At 37.7% G+C, this 21,021-nt stretch overlaps 2 protein-coding genes across 5 annotated transcripts in view; one reads left to right on the top strand and one right to left on the bottom strand.

Annotated features, from left to right (window-relative positions):
* Window positions 1-16,892, bottom strand: part of CD200R1 (CD200 receptor 1) — a 53,332-nt gene extending 36,440 nt beyond the window's left edge. For both annotated transcript variants that reach the window (XM_074404345.1, XM_074404344.1), the window contains exon 1: window positions 16,558-16,892. In XM_074404345.1, coding sequence (XP_074260446.1) covers window positions 16,558-16,624 — 67 coding nt within the window. In that variant the 5' untranslated portion in view covers window positions 16,625-16,892. The remainder of the gene's footprint in view (window positions 1-16,557) is intronic.
* GTPBP8 (GTP binding protein 8) overlaps window positions 1-21,021 on the top strand; it is a 156,580-nt gene that overhangs the window by 88,368 nt on the left and 47,191 nt on the right. For all 3 annotated transcript variants that reach the window (XR_012518781.1, XM_074404381.1, XM_003935456.4), the window contains exon 2: window positions 20,887-20,980. The gene's annotated coding sequence lies outside the window, so the exon portion shown is untranslated. The remainder of the gene's footprint in view (window positions 1-20,886; window positions 20,981-21,021) is intronic.

Here is a 21,021-nt window from a genome sequence, read left to right as displayed (position 1 = left end):
TTGCAATATACATATCTAACAAAAGACTGCTATGTAGATTATGTTAAGAACTGCTACAATTCGGTAACTTTGAAAATCAGTTTTAAAATCTGGACAAATGATTTAAACAAGCTTCCTCATCAAAAAATAAAAAGATATTAAAATGGTCAATAGATACATGGAAAGATGTTCAGTATTAGTAACCATAAAGTAAATGCAGATATAAAACATAGTGAGATAATGATTACACACCTATAAGTATGATAAAATTAGAAAGACCAATAAATCCTGGCAAGAATGTGGAGAAATTAAAACTTTCATACATTACTAGTGGGAATGTAAAATAATGTAAATTACACTGGTAAATTTCTGGCAGGTTTTTTTAAAAAATTCAAACATATGCCCACTGTATTACTTGGACATTCCAACTGTATTTACCTAAGAGAAATGGATACATGTACACAGAAGACTTACGCATGAATGTTCATAGTGGCATTATTTGCAAATATTTATTCAAGATTGCCAAAAACTGGAAACAACTTAAATGTCAATTAATAGTTAAATGAATCATTTATCCATACAGTGGAATAAACCAACCACAAAAAGGAGGACACAATATTGACATATCTCAAAATCATCCTACTAAGTGAAAGTACCAGACAGGCACAAAAGAATGCATGCTACATACTACAAAAACATACTGCTACTAATATAAGATGCTAAGTAATCTCTGGTGACAAAGAACAGATCAGTGATTGCCTGCAAATGAGGGTGAAGGCAGGGATGGACTAAAGTTACATGAGAAATATTTTGGAAAATGATGAAAATGTTTTGTATCTTGTTTGTTGTGATGATTCACAAGTATATCAACTGTCAGCATTTATCAAATTATAGTAGCTTGGGGGTTTAACACATGTAAAATTAGAATATACATCCACACAAATAAATACAAAACAGAATCTAAACAAAGATCTTTCACAGTGGAAATAATGTTTTAAAAAAACCCATTTCTATCGAAGTCAAAATCATCAGAAGAATGTTTTTGTGATTTTACTACTAGCGAAACCTCTTACTCACTTTGAGCACCAGAAGTTTCCTTTCCCAAATCATCATTGTCACATGCTTGAGCAAGCATATACCACCCACACCCAGAAACTTAGGCATGACTGTGCAAGCCCATACTTTATGGAGGTTTCCTCCAGTGAGGAAAAAAAAAAAAAGGCTCTCAGAAACAGCACATGATTTTCTTGTTATCTTAAGCAGTTTTTATTTATTGTAAAATGCTGTGCTCTGCATAATCTACTCTCTTAAAAAACTTAGAGACAGACATTTCTGAAACGTCACCATTCCTGTTAAAAACACCTAATTCGGTAACTATTACTAACCAAAAGAGAACGAGGATTATTTCATACTTAAATTTCATACTGAACATTGTTGCTAATATTCATGAATTATTTCTAATGTATGGAGATGGAAAATAAGGACAATATTCTGCCCGTTCATTCAGTTGCAGGTCTTCTGGAGGAATACAAACTAAGTTAGGAGTCTGATGAACGAACTTCAAACTAAAAGTCAACTTGGGGCCAAACTGTGGACTAACTAATGTGACTATGATTTTATAAGATAACCGTATTAGCTGCAAAAGAGAATAGTGTATAGGTTTAGTTTTGACATTTCTATGGACATTCTCTATAGGACTTGGGGCCTCTGTGGTGGTAATGAGCTAAGTAGAATTCATTCTTATTGTTTATTATAATCTTTACTGTTATTTAAATTTTAATGAATTTACTATAGGACTTCAAAAAGTAGAACACAAACTAAATATACATTAAAATCTAAAAATATCCTGGAATTTTACTTGAGGAAAACCAAATACAATTATTTCACTCTATATTTGGTGAGTCAAGATTTTAACCCTTGAAGTCTGTTTTCTTTCAAACTTCCGTAAGTCTTAAAGTTTCTTTCAAACTTCAATAAATCTTCAAAGTTATTATAACAAATGTAGAGATGAACCGCTATGGATTATGCATGGATTAAGCATTAAACAATTTCTAATGGCTTGAAAATATTACTTTTACTTCTTCCTTTCTTACTTCTTTCTGGAATCTTTTTAGATAACTAAATGAATTACATGCTCTCATTTTCCCTTCAGTAAAACGTATACTATCATTCTTACCCACTTTAACAAATAAGGAATTACTCATGAAAGGTATTCAAAGTACATTACAAACTGAAGAATTAAGTCAATTGCAATTACGTACATTTCTCCTAAAGATTCAAGGTTTCATTTTAAATGAATGCAGCTTTTTAACTGAGATCTTAATCACACACAGACTCAGAAATTCAAATTAGGCTGCCAGAGCAACTTTTATGTGCCTACACTAAGCATATGACTTTTTTTTCTCATCACCAGTATGGTAAAGTTAATACAACACAGAACCTTTTACTCTGAATTTCCTGGAAAAATTAATGTTTGCCATTTTAACAAAATGAAATGCAACATGGTTTTCAAATGAAAACATTCTTGTTCACATGTCTCATAGCATATTATCTTAATTGTTGTTCCTTTGAAGAAGGAAATAAATTGAAATAGTAAATATGAGATTTGTTTTATAAAATCATGTTTGTTACTTATGAACCAGAATTTTTCCAGGGAAAAAAACTATTTTGCAAACATTTGAAATTTTAGAATAAAAGTTATTTATATTAACAACATTATATGGACAACAATTACAAACTTAAACATCGATAAATCTCAACTGTAATGAGTAAATGAAAGACATTATAAAGTAATATACACAGTATCATTCCATGTATGCACCATTACCAAAAAAGACAAAATAAAGTATGGTGTTCAGGATTCCACACACATGATAAAATGTAAAGAAAATCAATGAATAACTATCCCTCAAACGGAATGATTAGCTTAAAAAACAATGACTACATTTAGAGCAGAGGTGGGGGGATGTAACTGGGGAGGAATTGGCAATAGTCTGTTCTTAACTTACATAGGATTCAATGTATAATTATTCTCTAAAATGTATGTAAATCATATACAATATATATTTCATGTTAATATAAAAGAAAACTAAAGTAAGCCTAAAGAAATACAAAAAGTACAGATGAGTACTTACTTTTTTACTTTTAGCATTTTAAAACACAATTTGAAGAATTATTTCATATGTTAATGTTCTGACACTTTATGAAACTGATTTTAATCGTTAAAGATATCTAGTTAGTAGCAGACAACACCAAATTAGATGTTCAGTTTAAAAAAGTAGGGGAGGGGGTGAAAAATCAAAGTTCTGGCAGAGACAAATAGAGACAAAAACTTCAAAATTAAAATTAGAAAAGTGACTAACATTTGGGCTCTTTCATTTATTACCCTTGGAGTCTTGCAGGGGTTACTTTCTAAACCCCACTTGCTTCATCTACACATATGAGAATGTAGTATCTGATATCAGTGGTCACTCAGATTCCTAAAGGGAAAGATGACTATTTATGTCATTGATAAATAGTATTATGAGAAATAGCTAGTCATGTGGGAAAATAAAATCAGATTCTCATTTCACTTCTCATATCAAAATAAAACAAAAGATTCAACTATACAAAACATAAAAGTACTAGAAGAAAACATAAGTAATTGTTTTTTTAATCTTAAAAGAGATGGCATGAGTAAAATCATTGTTTGCCGGACTCAGAGGCTTCCTGGGATGCAGGACATTTCGTGCTAAAACTAGGGAAAAAGTTCCAGGCAAACTGAGGCAGTTTTTCACCTTCAGTGAAGAAATCTTTCTAATCCTGATATAAAACATGGACACCATAAAGAAAAATATTGAGAAGTCTGACTCTAGAGAGAATTTAAAACTTCTGTATGACAAAAAAGAAAAAGAAAAATACGTAAAATAATGCTGCCAAGCAAAAACCTGGGGGATGCTTGCAGCATTTAAAATAAACAAAGACTAATTTCCTTCAAAAAATATGCTGAAAACACATAAACCAATAAAAAAAATAAGAGATGGACAACTCAACTGAAAACAAAGGCAAGGATATGAACAGGCTGACAAAAGATTAAACATGTTAAAGGTGATATAGCTAGTAATTATAATTCTACTCTTTAGGTACAACCTAGAGATGAAAAAATACAGATGGGTTATTAAAAAAACTGTGAGAAGTGTTTAGAAAAGTAACAAGTTTCAAAACAATAACTCAATAATGAATTTGATGGATGGACAAAATTTAGAGAGCAACACAAATTATGCTAATATATTTGGCCCTAATTTTTAAAGGCAATATAAAGTCGGTAGCAGTTATTAGGGCACAGTGCTAATAAAAGCTATCTTACTGGCCTGTTTTATTTTTTGAGTTTTGATTTTTGGTTTGGGGAGTATTTTTTTGAGGAAGTTACTGTCACAAACTCCAAAACTAGTTAACAGAGACAAACATGTCTCTAACCTAAGGCAGATGTTGTACAAATGTGTATCACTGATCACAAAGGACAACATGTTCAATGGATGTGTAAATATTGAATTCATATTCATATTAACATATGCAAAGATACATGTACTAGGATACTAATTCTAGCATTGTTTTCCCAAAAATCTGAAAACAGTTTTGAAATTGTAATTTTAAAAAACTGAAAACAACCAAAAAGTTAATCTGTAGGGGACTAATGAAATGTTATAAAATAATATATAAGAAAAGCTTTGAAAACCACAAAATATCATTAAATTGTCATTCTTAAATGCTTATAAATGCAGACCCAGTGCTAAGTACTTTACATGCATCATTGGACTTAATCCTTACTGCCACCCCAGACAGGGATTATAGATAAAAATCTCCAAATTTTATTCTTAATTGGCAGCTGATTTTTTAAAAAAAATTACATGCATCAGCTAAAGGTGTCTGCAAGCCAGATGTAGCCCATGAACTGCCAAACTGCAGTCTTTGATGTTAGAGAAGAGGCCGAAACTAGAGCCTTGAAAACATTGTTAATTAGGGATCTCTTGGAGGCATTACACTTAACAAAAACAATGAAGAAAAGTAGGAAGTAAATGCAGTGCCTTAAAGACAAATTACATGGTTTGGCTGTGTCCCCACCCAAATCTGATCTTGAATTCCGACATATTGTGGGAGGGACCCAGTAGGAAGTAACTGAATCATGGGAGCAGGTCTGTCCCATGTTGTTCTCATGATAGTGAATAAGTCTTACAAGATTTGATGGCTTTAAAAAAGGAGTTCCCCTGCACAAACTCTCTTCTCTTGTCTGCTGCCATGTGAGATGTGCCTTTCATCTTCCACCATTATTGTGAGGCCTTCCCAGTCACATGGAACTGTAAGTCCATTAAACCTCTTTCTTTTGTAAATTGTCCAGTCTCAGGTATGTCTTTATCAGCAGTGTGAAAACAGACTAATACAGTAAATTGGTACCAGAAGAGTGAGGTGCTGCTGAAAAGATGCCCAAAAATGTGGAAGTGAGTTTGGAACTGGGTAGCAGGCAGGCTGGAACAGTTTGGAGGGCTCAGAAGAAGACAGGAAAATGTGGGAAAGTTAGAAACTCCCTAGAGACTTGCTGAATGGCTTTGGCCAAAATGCTGATAATGATATGGACAATGAAATCCAGGCTGAGGTGGTCTCAAATGAAGATGAGGATCTTGTTGGGAACTGGAGCAGAGGTGACTTTTGCTATGTTTTAGCAAAGAGACTGGCAGCATTTTACCCCCCTGCCCTAGAGATTTGTGGAACTTTGAACTTGAGAGACACAATTTAGGGTATCTGGTGGAAAAATATTCTAAGCAGCAAAGTATTCAAGATGTGACTTGGGTGCTGTTAAAGGCATTTATTTTATAAGCAAAGCAGAGCATAAAAGCTAGGAAAATTTGCAGCCTGACAGTGTGGTAGAAAAGAAAATCCCATTTTCTGAGGAGAAATTCAAGCCAGCTGCAGAAATTTACATAAGTAACAAGGAGCTGAATGTTAATCCCTAAGACAATGGGGAAAGTGTGTCCAGGGCATGTCAGAGGTCTTCACAGCAGCCCCTCCCATCAAGGCCTGGAGGCTTAGGAGAAAAAAAAAAATGGTTTCATGGGCCAGGTCTGGGGTCCCCATGCTGTGTGCAGCATAGGGACTTGGTGCCCTGTGTCCCAGCTGCTCCAGCCATGGCTGAACAGGGCCAACATACAGCTCAGGCCATGGCTTCAGAGGGTGCAAGCCTCAAACTTTGGCAGCTTCCATATGGTGTTGAGCCTGCCAGTACACAGAAGTCAAGAACTGGGGTTTGAGAACCTTAGCCTAGATTTCAAAGGCTGTATGGAAATGCCTGGATGTCCAGGCAGAAGTTTGCTGCAGGGGCAGGACTCCCATGGAGAACCTCTACTTGGGCAGTGTGGAAGGGAAATGTGGGGTTGGAGTCCCCACACAGAGTTCCTACTGAGGCACTGCCTAGTGAAGCTGTAAGAAGAGGACCACCATTCTCCAGACCCCAGAATGGTAGATCCATTGACAGCCTGCACTGTGCCCCTGGAAAAGACACTCAACACCGGCCCATGAAAGCAGCCGGGAGGGAGACTGTACCCTGCAAAGCCTCAGAGGCAGAGCTGCCAAAGACTATGGAAACCCACGTCTTGGATCAGCATGACCTGGATGTGAGACATGGAGTCAAAGGAGATCATTTTGAACCTTCAAAATCCAGCCCTGCTGGATTTTGGACTTGCATGGAGCCTGTAGCCCCTTTGTTTTGGCCAATTTCTCCCATTTGGAATGACTGTATTTCCCAATGCCTGTCCTCCCATTACATCTAGGAAGTAACTAACTTGCTTTTGATTTTACAGGATCATAGGTGGAAGAGTCTTCCCCTGATGAGACTTTAAACTGTGGACTTTTGAGTTAATGCTAAAATGAGTTAAGTCTTTGGGGAACTGTTGGGAAGGCATGATTGGTTTTGAAATGTGAGGACATGAGATTTGGGAGGGTCCAGGGGAAGAATGATATGGTTTGGCTGTGTCCCCAACCAAATCCCATCTTAAATTCCCACATGTTGTGGGAGGGACCCAATGGGATGTATTTGAATCACGGGGGCAGGTCTTTCTTGTGCTGCTCTTGTGAAAGTGAGTAAGTTTCATGACATCTGATGGTTTTAAAAATGGGAGTTTCCCTGCACAAGCTCTCTTCTCTTGTCTTCTGCCACGTAAGATGTGCCTTTCACCTTCCACCGTTACTGTGAGGTCTTCCCAACCATGTGGAGCTGTAAGTGTATTAAACCTCTTTCTTTTGTAAATTGTCCAGTCTCAGGTATGTCTTTACCAGCAGCATGAAAACATACTACTATACACCAAGTAAAGAGGAGGTTTCAAGACAGGAAGAATCCATATCAAATCATGTGGAGAAAAGTCTTAAACTACGAATTAAGAAGCTTTGAGTTTTGGTAATAAGAAGGTCATGAGTGACCTTAAGATCTGAAAGAGAGTAAGTTTGACAAAGAAGTACAAGTGGAAACCAGATTGAAAGGGGCTGACCAGAGGTAATGGAGTCAACAAATGTGGATTTAGTCTTTCAAGAATGCTGACCTTGAAAGAATGGGAGAAATGAGACTGGTTTTATCCTTTCATGTCAAACTTGAAAGAGAGACAGATGTGGCAACATCAGGAGATATGAGGGATCAAGAAGATATTTAACAATAGAGGAGAACATAGCACGTTTGTAGACAGAGAGAGAGCGAGCCAGAAGTTACAAGAATGAGGAAGCTAACTGGTCAACCAGGATCCTGGAGGTACTAGAAGGAAAGAGACAAAGAGAAGGTTTGCTTTTGAAAAGACTGATATTTCATCTCTGAGAGGGGAACAAAAAGGGTAAGAGCTATTACAGACACAAACATTTTGACAAGTAGCTTGGTAGAGCTCAGGGAATGACAGCTGGAATGAGACCAGGTTCCTGCTCTCAGAAACCTTCCCATCTGTGGGCATTAAAGAAGTCCACACTGAAAAATGGTAAATCAGGAGGTGAGCAGCTGTCTGCAAAGGAAACAAGGATAGTTGGGGTACTGAGAAAACTGGGAAAGACCTAGGGCAGTGCTCTGAACCCCGCCTCCCATCAGAATACCCTTGGTCTAGACTTGTGAAAGTCTAGATCTCTATACACTGGAAAAATCTGATTAAGCAGGTTTGAGCTCTATAGGCAATTTTAGGCTCTATAGGGATTCTGTCTGGCAACTACCTTTATATCACTGGATTAGAACTATCCCTGGGGAACAGCTAAGGAAAAGACAATTAAAGATAAATAAGATAATTTTTGGAGAATAAAACTAGATTTTATTATTAGGAATCCGTAAACATTTACCATTTGGACATTTTTTTCCAAGAACTTATCGGCACCACAAAATGAATCATATAACCAGATATTCTCATATTAAGTAATGGATAAACCTTTAGGCAAAGGTAGCATTTCATGGTAAAGTAACAAAATGGCAGAGAAAAAGAAAAGAAATTACTAAACACCTTAAAACTACATGAACACATACTAGCTGGAAAAATATTTGTTCCAAATCACTGAGTTTTCTCAAATAGTATCCTTTAAACATATTCAGATTTCCCCTATGTTGGTAGAAAAAAAATTATTAGATGCTACTTCCTTTTCTAGCTAGGATCCCTTCTCCTTTCTTTGCTGTCTAACTTCTAGAATGAGTCGTCTGTGCCCACAGCCTCAATTTCCTTCCCACCCACTCCCTCCTCAAAACCAGCAGTCTTGCTGCTCCCACGTCCATCTACTCAAACTGCAATTTTCAAGGTCACCAGCCTTTTACAGTCAAGATTTTGGCCTGTTTTTAGTGCTGGCTTTCCTAAGTTGCTTGGTGGATTTTGATACAATTAATCAGTTTCCTCTCCTCCTAAAACCCCTTTCCAAGCTTTCCCACTACACCCATGCATTCCTTCTCTGTCTCTTTCCCCATCTTCACTGCCTCCTCACGTATCTATTCTGCAATCTGTCTTTCTCCCCGAGCATCATAATGTCAGTATTCACAGAAGTCTCAGCTGCTCTTTCTCTTTACACTTTTCTCCTCTTGCTCCTCAACCTCTTGAACTTCAACTAGATCTCTACACAGGTGATTTCCTCTTGTTTTCAGCACTCCAGTCATGGTTTAGCTCCCTTCATCTGGCCTGTTTGACCAGCCAGGAATGTTCTTCCCTCCACTCTTCTTACCTTGCTGTTTTTGCTCCTCTTCATCTTAAACCTCACTTCCTTGGAAAAGCCTAACTTGACCCTCAAACCAGATTAGACTTACTAATTACACGTTTCTATGTCACTTTATATTTATCCTTATGTACTTCCACATGATTTAATTATTTGCAGTAATTAATTTAATATCTATTTTCCCCACCAGATTTAAGCTCCATGAGAGCAGGACCTATGTCTGTCTTGGTCAAGTGTCCACAGACATGAAGCACGGTGACTGATACATGACAGACTCTAAATTACTGAATGACAGAGTAACCCACCCATATTTTAGCTTTGACTTATTTTTCCTAAACAAGAATCCCAAAATTTAGCTGAAATATTTCCCCACTTGAATGCTTGCTGTCATTTCAAGTGTATCACATCTAAAAGCCATAGATTTTTCTCCCACATACTTGCCCCATCCCTTTCCCCTCTAATTTTTGTACTATGAAGGTGTTCAAAACTCAGCTCATACCCCAGAAAGCTGTGTGATATTATTAGCAATTCCGTGTACACACCTGGGCTTTATTTGCCGCATGTATAAAATGAAAGATTTTTAACTTGAAGGTTTCTAAAGTCCTTCCTTCCTGAGGGCTTTATACCTCTTAATAGTGTCATACACCTCCTTCATTTCACAAATGAGGAAATTACTGTCAAAAGAAGTTAAGCAATTTCTAAAGATGAAACGGCTAGTGGTTAGAGTTACATAACTGATCTTTAGACCCAACACAGAGTTATATTAGTATTTAGAAATTGGTATCTATTGGTATCTATAATTTAAATTGGTATCTATTGGTATCTATAATTACAGATACCAATAGAAATTTTACTAAACATTGTGGAAAAGAAGAATGAAATTTAATTGAGAAAAGTGAAATGTACCAAAACATTCAATGCATGGGGAAAATTTAGAAAGCAAAAAGGCATAATATATTCAATCTTAACATCCAAGGCAATATAACCACTAAGTCAATATTATTCGTAAAAATACAATAACATTTTACAATATGTAGATGAAGAAAGTTTCACTTTTTTATGAGCCAGTGAGTTTCCACAGATAGGAACTATAAATTGTGGGCAAAATATAAAAACAACTACCTGAGGCCACCAGAAAGTGGAGGAAGCAGAAAAATTCTTGAAGGGTGTCAATGCTTGAAAAAACACAATAGCTCAGGGTTGTGGGTGTAGGTTCCATTTTTTATGTAGGTTCCCATTATTTCCCCATTTTTGCTGATGTTAGTCCCAGGAAGAGCTGCAGTGGATACCACATTAGGCAGCTAAAACTCTAATAGAAAACCCACAGTTTTCTGAAGAGCTAGAGAGCAGATTTTAAGGCAGCCTTACTCTCTGAAAAGCAACAGAGTCAAAGTAAAAGAGTTCCAAGTTCTGCACACACTCTACCCATATCTCTGCTGACTTGAAAGCACACATTGCAGGTCACAGTCAAAGCAGATTAGCTAACAGTAAAAGAACTGGTATTTGAGATGCTGTCCAAGGGGTAGAGTTTGTAGTTTGAGTCCAACCAAGTAATATCAAAACTGCAACGTAACAGAATCTGTGCAACATTCAAAACCCAAATAAAACTATTTAATTTACAAAGAACCAAGGAAATGTGGCCCATTCTTAGGAAAAAATACATTAAGAGAGACCAACAACTTCAAGCTGACCCAGATATTAGAATTCTCAGACAAGAGTCTTAAAGCAACATTCAGCTATGCTTGGTGACATAAAGAAAAATATACTCACAATGAATGAATGAAAACACAGAAAAATCTCAGCAGAGAAAAAAAAAACTTTTAACAAATAAATGGAAATCTTAAAATTGAAAAATATAGTATCTAAAATAACATATTCACTAGGGCTTTACAGAAGAATGGAGAGGAGAGAGGAAATTAAAATCATGAGTAAACTTGAATATATAGTAATAGAAATTATTCAATCAAAAGAACAGAAAGACGAGATATTGGGGAAAATACCTATAAAAGGAGAACTAAAAACTAAGAGAACTCCTCACTAGCAGACCTATACTACTAGAAACAGTAGCAGAAATTATTCTGGGATGAAAGAAAATAATACCAGGTAGAAACTTGGAAATTCAAGAAAGAATTAAGAGTATTACATATGGCAACTACAGTGGACATAGTATGTGCCACCAACAATTGCTTTTGACTTTTTGTTCTTGACACGAGGATCACTGTCAACAGACAGTCTTCAGTTTTCAGCCTCTCCAGGGATGACTTCAGCTACTATGACCAAAGTCAGACCCTTCCCAGGGGAGCTCAATCCAATAACTGATTTAGATGGAGGTATAAAGGACCACCATTTTTATTCAATGCATGGCCTCTCTAAGACCACTCTAGCTCCTGAGCTCCCTGTGGGGTCAGGTGAGGGTGTCAATTGGTTTAGATTGCAGGTAGACTTCTCCCTGTGCTCAAAAGCGTCTGTACACAAAACTCTATCTGAGAGTTTAATTTCCAAGAGAACCTGCAACAGCATCAATAACTCAAAGTAGCAGAGATTTTTAAACAAAAGTATTTCTTTAAAAGTGGAAAAACTGGCCAGGTACAGTGCCTTATGCCTGTAATCCCAACAGTTTGAGAGGCCAAGGCAGGAGGATTGCTTGAGCCCAGGAGTTCAAGACCAGCCTGGGCAACATGGGGACACCTTGTCTCTACAAAAAATACAAAAAACATTAGCCTAGCATGGTGGTACACACCTGTAGTCCCAGCTACTTGGGAGCCTAAAACAAGAGGATCACCTGAGCCTTGGAGGCCAAGGCTACAGTAAGCTATGACTGTACCACCGCATTTCAGCCTGAGTGATAGATAGAGTGAGACCCTGTCTCAGAAAAGAAATGGAAAAACTTTTAGCCCTGCTTTAATCCTGGAACTTTTTGATATTGCTTGCCTTAAATACAAATTGGATTTTGGTTTTAGAATGGGGTCTAAGCATACATATTCTAGCTAGAAAATCTTGGAAGTTGTTTGCTTAGTGTTAATGCATGTCATTTCTTCCTGGGAAAAAAACAGCTGATTGTGACTATGTCTATTAAATGAATTATATAAATCAGTGATATTTATTACTATTAATATTATTTGAAAAGTAATGATTGTTGACTTGATTCTTAGGGGCTACTAGCATCACACAGTCCAGATATTTTACAACCACAGATCTGCTCCCAAATCCCAGTCAGGAATTGACAAAGGTATATGAGTGATAATAAGGGAGAAGAGGCAAAAATATGTCAATGGCTACTACATTTTAATCAATGTACAGGTTAATTTTTCAGATATAACATAAAATTAAACAACTACTGGGTTATTTTATTAACTAAATACCATTAGCTGAAATATTCATGATCTTATTGGGAGGAAATTTATCTTCTATAAACTCTCTCATTTGTTCCCATTACCTGATTGCCATCCTCAACCTACTAGAATCCCTATATCTAATGTCTCCTCTTAACCCTCAATTTCAGAAGAGTATCTTCTCCTATTTGAGGGTAAGCACTCAATTGGCACTCCATATTGGCTCCCGTCCTGTCTCTTCTCAGCTCTTCCTATCTTTTGTAGACTAGAAAGAGATAAGTACGGTTCTCAGAGCCCATATCCAAATATCTCTAGTGCTTATTCTGTTCTTTTTGTCTCTATATTTATTCTGTTCATGGAATGGATCATCTACTTCATGAATGATTCGCAAACACTAGAATTTTCTATACAGTCATCCCTCAATGTCTTTGGGAGATTAGTTCTAGGACCCCCAGAGATAGCAAAATTCAAAGAAGCTCAAGTCCCTAATCTAAAATGATGTAGTGTTTGCATATAACCTATGCACAATCTCTCATATACTTTCAATCATCTCTAGATGGCTTATAATACCTAATACAATGTAAACGCTAGATAACCAGCTCTTACACTGAATTGTTTAGGAAATGCCAAGAGCAAAATCTGTACATGTTCAGTGCTAATGAAATCACCCACTTCTTCTCCTTATATTTTCAATCTGAAATTGGTTGAATCCAGGGATGCAATACAGAGGGCTGACTGTATTTCTAAGTGTCTGTAGGAATTTTCATCCTACTTGTCCTCGCTTCCTGTACTGAACTTAACATCTTCCTCCACAAAGAAGCTCCCTTCTCAGTCACAGATATATCTCAGTGGCATCACAGAACTTTTTCAAATGAGAACCCTAGCATAGCTCTTGACTCATGTTTCAAAATAAGTATTTAATCTAGTGCCACTACCACTCAATGGAACACTGTTACCACATCCAAAAATACTACTTAATTATATGATTTTCCTGTTCACCAAAAAACAAGTGGTTCCTCATTGTCTACTGACTAATACCCAGGTTTTTTTACTTAGCTATTAAGGACCCCAAAAATCCAGCCTTATTTCCTGTTGTCATTTAACACATAATTGCTGTTCCTGCAAGCTACGGTTCTTTCTCTCTCTCTGAAGCACCTTGCATTTATACATGCTACATGTCCTATCTTTCCAGTTCCTTTCTCTACGTTTCCCTGTTTATCCAAACCTGTCATTCAAAGCCTAGCTCAAGACCCATCCCCATAAAGCCTTCAACAACTCCAACCCCCTGTAATATCTCCCTCCTTTAGATTTGTACTCGTTTCATACACAATTTCAAGATTTACTGACTTTAAATATTCACGAACTGTTTTATCTTACCTATCTCTTTCTAATTGAGATGGCTAATAACTTTTAACCACTATTCTACACACACACATATACCCATTAATAAGGACTTTTAATTAATTTATTAATTGCTTAAACATGAACACTTAGAGAAAAACACACCTATAAATTATTATAATATGTAAATTCAGAAATGTCACAAACTAGAAAAGGAAGATAGAGCTAAAATTATTAAGGACAAACCCTTCTTTTGCACAATTGTTTTTAATCTTTTTCCATTGTTTGCAAATCTGCCAAAGCTACCTTAGAGCCCTCTCTTGACTTTTATCTCCTCTTCTTGTTACTGCCTGTCCTCTAGTGGAAGATAACAATAAATGAATAAAAATTAGCCCAAAGAAGGAAAGAAGTAGAGGGTTCCTTTTTAGTAACTCATAATCACAAAACAGTAACTTTTACAAAAGATGGAATAATTTTAAATGGAACAGAAAAATACAATTTGAACATACACAAAATCTAGAAGACTAGGGCTAAAAGAAGGAGATGGAAGTGGCACAGGGTGCCAGGGAGGGGGACCAGGTACAAGCTTGGGAATATTGCTCTGACATGCACAATTTAGGTTGTTTTGATTTTTCCCCTCAGGTTTTTCTGGATAAATCTTGTCTACTAACTACGATGCTGCCTGAAGTTACAAGCAAATAAGTAAACAAAAAGAAAATAGGGATACCAAAAATGAATACTATGTTTTACATTTAAGTCATTAGCTCCCTTGCTCCTTTGTTATCTTGTACAAAGCGAGTTCTGTTTGGCAGTATTAATAACAGAGCAGTTTTAGCAATAAAGACATAAAGTCATTTCCCCAAGTGATATGCTTCATCGTAAACCTATCATAATGAATCACTGCATGTAAAGTAATATGCTTTTTTATATCTTGATTTTAAACAAATAACTTGATAGTAACATAAGCACAGACTTCATAGGTCTGATACATGCAGTCTTTCCTAGTTGTATTCAGAAATAGTTTTAAAATGTAAACCTTTCAACCTTTAAAATTGAAAATTATAAATTATGTTTTAATGTTTTTTTTTTTCCCTTTTCCCAAAAGTAACAGTGCAATTTGACATAAACAGCTCCTTGCCTATCCGGCTTTCCCAGCCGAGCTGGGTCCTGCACAGTTTCTATAAGAGTTTTCTACAAGATCTCAACTACTGAAAGATTCAGATCACTTGACTTTTTTTTAGGTAAATAACAGTCTATTAAGACTAAAACTAAGTATTGGCTTGACTTTTTTCACTGGTGCCCTTCAGTGAAAAGCACAGTGGTTAAATAATGAGGAAAACTGCCTACTCAAATGTTTAGCGGTGGTGATGTATGTATATCATTACTGATTGTGATCCTGCCATATTCTAGTCATATCTAACCTTGGGAAAATCATTTCACCTCTCTACGCCTCCATTTCTACCTTTGTAAAATGGAGAGGTGTCTTCCATGTCTACTTCACTGGGTTGCTGTGCAGATCAAAGGGGAAAAAGTATGCTAAAATTCTCGATAGGAAGGTGCAGTCATAGAGTAGTTATTTTGCATGTGCTTACTAGTAAGATTAACATATTGAAAGCAGATTTTTTGCTGGAAGATGAGCAGCATTTTAAAGTCACTCAGAAATGAGGAAAAAAATACCTTTTCTTCTTTCAATTATCAAATTATAACATTTAAAACCAACTATACTCTTCCCTTGCAGCTGCTCCATCTACTAAAAGTGAAACCTGAAAACTCCCTCCCACACCAACTCCTACCAACCTTCTACAGTGAAACCAGGACACCCCCACGTTCTGTATGACTTCTGTAGGAACCTAGATGTTGAGGAGTGTGTTCTCTAACTCATAGTGTCTCTTACAGCCCACACATCTTGAAGATAAATACAGACGTACATCACAGACGTGCCACTGTAACTGTTATATTTTTTTAAGTGCCTTATCATTGAAAGTGACAGAGAGCAATGAACTGTCCTAATCTATGCTACTGGCAATGTGTACCTAAATGAGTTAGGATTCTTTTTTGTTTGTTTGTTTAATTCTTAAGAGAGAAGAGGCTGGGTGCAGTGGCTTATGCCTGTAATCCCAGTGCTTTGAGAGTCTCAGGTGGGAGAATCGCATAAATCTAGGAGCTGAAGATCAGCCTGGACAACATAGCAAGACTACATCTCTATCAAAAAATTTTAAAATTAGCCAAGCATAATGGCACACATCTGTAGTCCTAGATACTCTGGAGGCTGAGTGGGAGGACTGCTTGAGCCCTGGAGTTACAGGCTGCAGTGAGTTATGATGTACTACTGCACTCCAGCCTGGGCAACAGAGCAAGACCCTGTCGCGAAAAAGGGGGTGGGGACGAGAATAAGATAAAGAGGAGCTAAGTGACTTTGATTGCTGCTGGTGTGTATTTGATGTATCCTGCTTCGTTCGAAAAACAGGAGGAAATAAGGAAGTGGGCAGTAAGACAAATACAGATGTGTGTATTACAGTCGGATACAAAGTAAAATAAGTAAGACATGGGAAAAAATGATGGTAAAGTAAACTAGACAACAGGAGTAACCCGTATTTAGCAACCCTCTATATCTATGATTGCAACTGATTTTCATTGCCCCAGAAGAAAGACAGAAAAAAACTCAGGAAGAGCTGAGACCAGGTTTCTCACCATTCTCCCAAAGAAAATTCAGACTTACCAGTCACTAAGAAGACAGTCAAAATCAACAGTAGCCCTAGGTTAGCAGTTCTCCAAGGACAGAGCATTTCTGTTTTCTCTCTTTTTGCCCTTCACTCAGTAATTTTCCTCCACACAGGTACAGAAACAGCTGTGAGCATGGTGAGACCCTTTCCGGTCAACTTCTCGGTACAGAATCCTCTTAGCCCATCAACAGCGAGGCACTCCCTTCTTTCAAGCTCCCTCCTTCACGTCTATGTGGTTTAGCCTGATTAGTAACTTGGGAGAACAGAAGCTTTTCTCTGGAACTTGACACAGCAATAGATTTCCTGTATGAAGCCCTGAAGCAAAGACGGAGGAAGCAGATTGATTGAGTTATCTCTCAGCTCATTGGTTCTCTTCTCACTTCTGCTGTACACAGATAAACTTTACAGCAAGGCATTGAACATGTCCAAAATAAACAGATTTGTCTAAACTTACACTAAAAAGTAAAACAGAATATTTATTTATTTTGTCCCATCCTTGTAAATTTCCCAATCATGATAGAGGTTTCTCCTGGTTGAAGAGCTTTATGGCCTTAGTATTCAAGTCTGGAATATAATAGTTTCCCTTGAAAATTATCATGTGAAATTACTGTCTATAATGGAAGTCAACACAACTCTGTAAGCCTCATAAGTGTATTCGTTTCCTATTGCTACTCTAATAAATTACCACAAACTCACTGGCTCAAGACAATATAACATTTATGATCATCCAGTTCCAAAGATCAGAAGTCTGAAATGGATCTTAGGGGACTAAAATCAAGGTGTTGGCAGGGCTGCACTCCAGCTGGAGGCTTGGGCAGAATTTGTTCTCTGCCTTTTCCAGCAACTAGAGAATGCCTGCATTTCTTGGCTTGTAGCAACATCATTCTGACCTCTGGTCCACGGTCACATCTCCTTCTCTGACTGTGACCCTTCTGCTTCCCTTTTATAAAGACCTTGTGATTATTTTCAGTCCACCCAAATAATCTAACATGATCTCCTAATCTCAAGATCTTTAATTGAAACACATCTGCAAAGTCCGTTTTGCCACGCAAGGTAACATATTCACAGGTTTTAGTAATTAGGACGAAAGTATCTTGTTAGGGGTGAGTGAGGGCATTCTTTTTATCAGAATTCAATAGCTACTGCCAGTCACTTTCACCTTTGAAGAGTTAGACTGATCATTTTAACCAAATTAGAAATAATTACCCATCCTTTATTGGCCACACATCCGGAATTCAGACTCTCCTCCCCCCCCAACCCCAAAAAAACCCTCTTCCTTAAGGTGGCTAGTTCCTATGCTTTTAAGTTATGTTTGAGAGAGGGGGAAATCCTCTATGTGCTAAGAATTTTCTACCCCAAGGCAAAACTGTACAGGAAGGGGAAGAAAACATTGCAAACAGGAAAAAGATTAAACAGCCTGAATTTTTTTCTGTTAGCAGTTTCATCTTCCTTCTTGCCAAACATTATAAATATTCCCCCTTTCCCCTTCTGAAGCTTTTTTTTTCAAGTTAATTAATTTGATGAAGACAGTGAAATCAAGTCCTTGAGGGCACGGAACACGAGAGTATGAGCTATGACAATGGGGAGGCCATAATAAAAACGTCTTTCCTTCTGTCTAATGTTTCACCAGGTGTCGGGAAATTAGTGAGAATACATCATTTAAAATATGGGTAACATCCTGGTTTTCTACCAAATAGAAGTTCAAGTTGGCTGGGAGGGGTGGCTCATGCCTGTAATCCTAGCACTTTTAAGTCTTTGTAAAAGGGAAGCAGAAGGGTCACAGTCAGAGAAGGAGATGTGACCGTGGACCAGAGGTCAGAATGATGTTGCTACAAGCCAAGAAATGCAGGCATTCTCTAGTTGCTGGAAAAGGCAGAGAACAAATTCTGCCCAAGCCCCCAGCTGGAGTGCAGCCCTGCCAACACCTTGATTTTAGTCCCCTAAGATCCATTTCATACTTCTGATCTTCAGGAGGCTGAGGCAGGCAGATTACCTGAGCTCAGGAGTTCGAGACCAGTCCAGACAACATGACAAAACTCCAAACTCCATCTCTACTTTAAAAAAAAAATATATATATATATATATATATTCCCCCCTCGCCAAAGTTAGCCAGGTATGATGATGGTACTCATCTGCAGTCCCAGCTACTCGGGAGGCTGAAGCATGAGAATCGCTTTAACCCAGGAGGGAGAGTTTGCATTAAGCAGAGAGAAATTAAAGTTAAAATTCACACTGGTTTAGGATACAGATAGACATTGGGTTAAGTCTCTGTTGTGCAATTACTAGTCCAGTGATATTGGGAGAGTTTCTTACTCAAGTCTATATCTGTTTACATTATATTGATATGAGCCTTTTCTCATGTCATTAAAAATTCTTGGAGATCATTTAATGTCTGCTCAATGACACAGCCAAAGCTAAACCACAGGAGGGCTAAATGGCCTAAGGCCTCAAAGCAACTTGTTGGCACAGCTGGGAATAAAATGTGCTATATTTTCTAGCCCTGTGTTCTTTTCACTCAACTCCTCTGCTTCAAAATTGCATGCAACAACTTTCATAGACACGCTCCCAAGCACTCACCTGAGGTCAGATCACAATCTGCAAACAGCAGTTTAAGAATCAAGTGGGCCGGGCGCGGTGGCTCAAGCGTGTAATCCCAGCACTTTGGGAGGCCGAGGCGGGTGGATCACGCGGTCAAGAGATCGAGACCATCCTGGTCAACATGGTGAAACTCCGTCTCTACTAAAAATACAGAAAATTAGCTGGGCGTGGTGGCGCGTGCCTGTAATCCCAGCTACTCAGGAGGCTGAGGCAGGAGAATTGCCTGAACCCAGGAGGCGGAGGTTGCGGTGAGCCGAGATTGCACCATTGCACTCCAGCCTGGGTAATGAGAGCAAAACTCCGTCTCAAAAAAAAAAAAAAAAAAAAAAAAAAAGAATCAAGTGATGGGTATCAAAAACCATAACATTTGCAAAATAGATTTGACAGGATGAAAGGTTCTCTCCCTGGTCCTTCATCCTCTCCACCCGCAAACCCCACTCCTGTAACCTCTCAACTCCCACCTTCCACCTTTTATGGAGGGTGGATGTTTAAAACAATAAAGGGACTAAAAGTTTGTTAACATAATCATCCACCAAAGACATGCCACGAAAGTCAGTATAAGAGAAAGATGTGTGTGTCTGGTAATACACCACTCTAAAAACTCTAAAGGCCACAGATTCTCCCTGGTTGGGCCTCTTGGGCACAGGACCCAGGAAGCAAGGCAAAAGAGTGAAAAAGGATGAAGAAACAGGTGTCGTTTAAGCCAGAAACCCAAAACTTTTACTCCACCAGTCTTCCGGGTCTCCTTCAATAATACCAGTTATAAATCAGAGCATACGAGAGAGAAACAGAACAATGTAATGCCAATTAATGTTGTAGTAGCCAAAACAAAAAGACATAGAAGCTTTAGTAAGTTAGAACTATTTTAGGCCATAATTCCCCCAAACCAACACAGTTGGTTTACTCTATCAATTGCTAAACTGAAAATTGATTTAGGTACCTATAAATGCTGTTGAAGTAAACTTCTTCCAATCAGGGGTATTTCTTTCTCTCCAATGTCAGATTCATACTTAGCCACAACTGAAATCATTTAAGATGAAATGTTGCAGTCTTGCCCTTTCATTCCTCCCAATTATGTGGAAGCTTTGCATGGCTCTTGAATACTCACTGCAAAGACTTCATGGACTTTTATTCCTGACTTCTTGTTCCCTGGACCCTTTGTTCCCCAGTAACATTGCCTACCATTCACCTCCTGTATTTGAGTCTTGACTGCCTAGAACTTCAGCACCTGCCTGCCCCTCCTACCATAGCTGAATTTTCTGGATATGTGTCCTTGCAAAATGGGCCGATAACTACTTCCCTTTTCATTGTTACTTTTGGTGAACTCTCTGGCCTAGACATCTGACCTGACTTACCCTTCTCTACACATGCATTATGTGCCCCCCTACACACACACACACACACACACACACACACACACTCACACAAATGTACTAGCTAAAAACTTAGTCCTAATTCCCTCAATCTACCCTGTCCTACTGCTAGCCAAGTACTAACATACCAGAGGAAATCCTTTCACAGAGGAAAAAGAACAGTACCTAATAGTCTAAAGAATCTCAAGGGACTCAAACTCTACAACACTCCACTCTTTTCTTTACTTCCTCTCTGCTCCCATGTACAATAACTAGAGATTTTAATCAATGAATTACCTTGGAGATGCTATAATTCAACGTAAAATTGCATAAAAAGACTGCTTTCCTGGCCATATTTCATTTTCTATTTTCCAGTTCACCTCTCTGTAACCTTCATTGACCCACGCTCTCAAGACTCGTCTGAAATCCTGTATCTTCCTCCATGGACAATCATTAAATGGACTAAATGGTAACTTAAAAGAGCCTCACAAAATGCATATTTCTATTTTT

Source organism: Saimiri boliviensis, chromosome 8 (genome assembly GCF_048565385.1).
Source record: "Saimiri boliviensis isolate mSaiBol1 chromosome 8, mSaiBol1.pri, whole genome shotgun sequence".
In the NCBI taxonomy this organism is placed as follows: Eukaryota; Metazoa; Chordata; class Mammalia; order Primates; family Cebidae; genus Saimiri; species Saimiri boliviensis.
The sequence above is the reverse complement of the archived record's forward strand: the minus strand, read 5'-3'. Positions and strand labels throughout refer to the sequence as shown.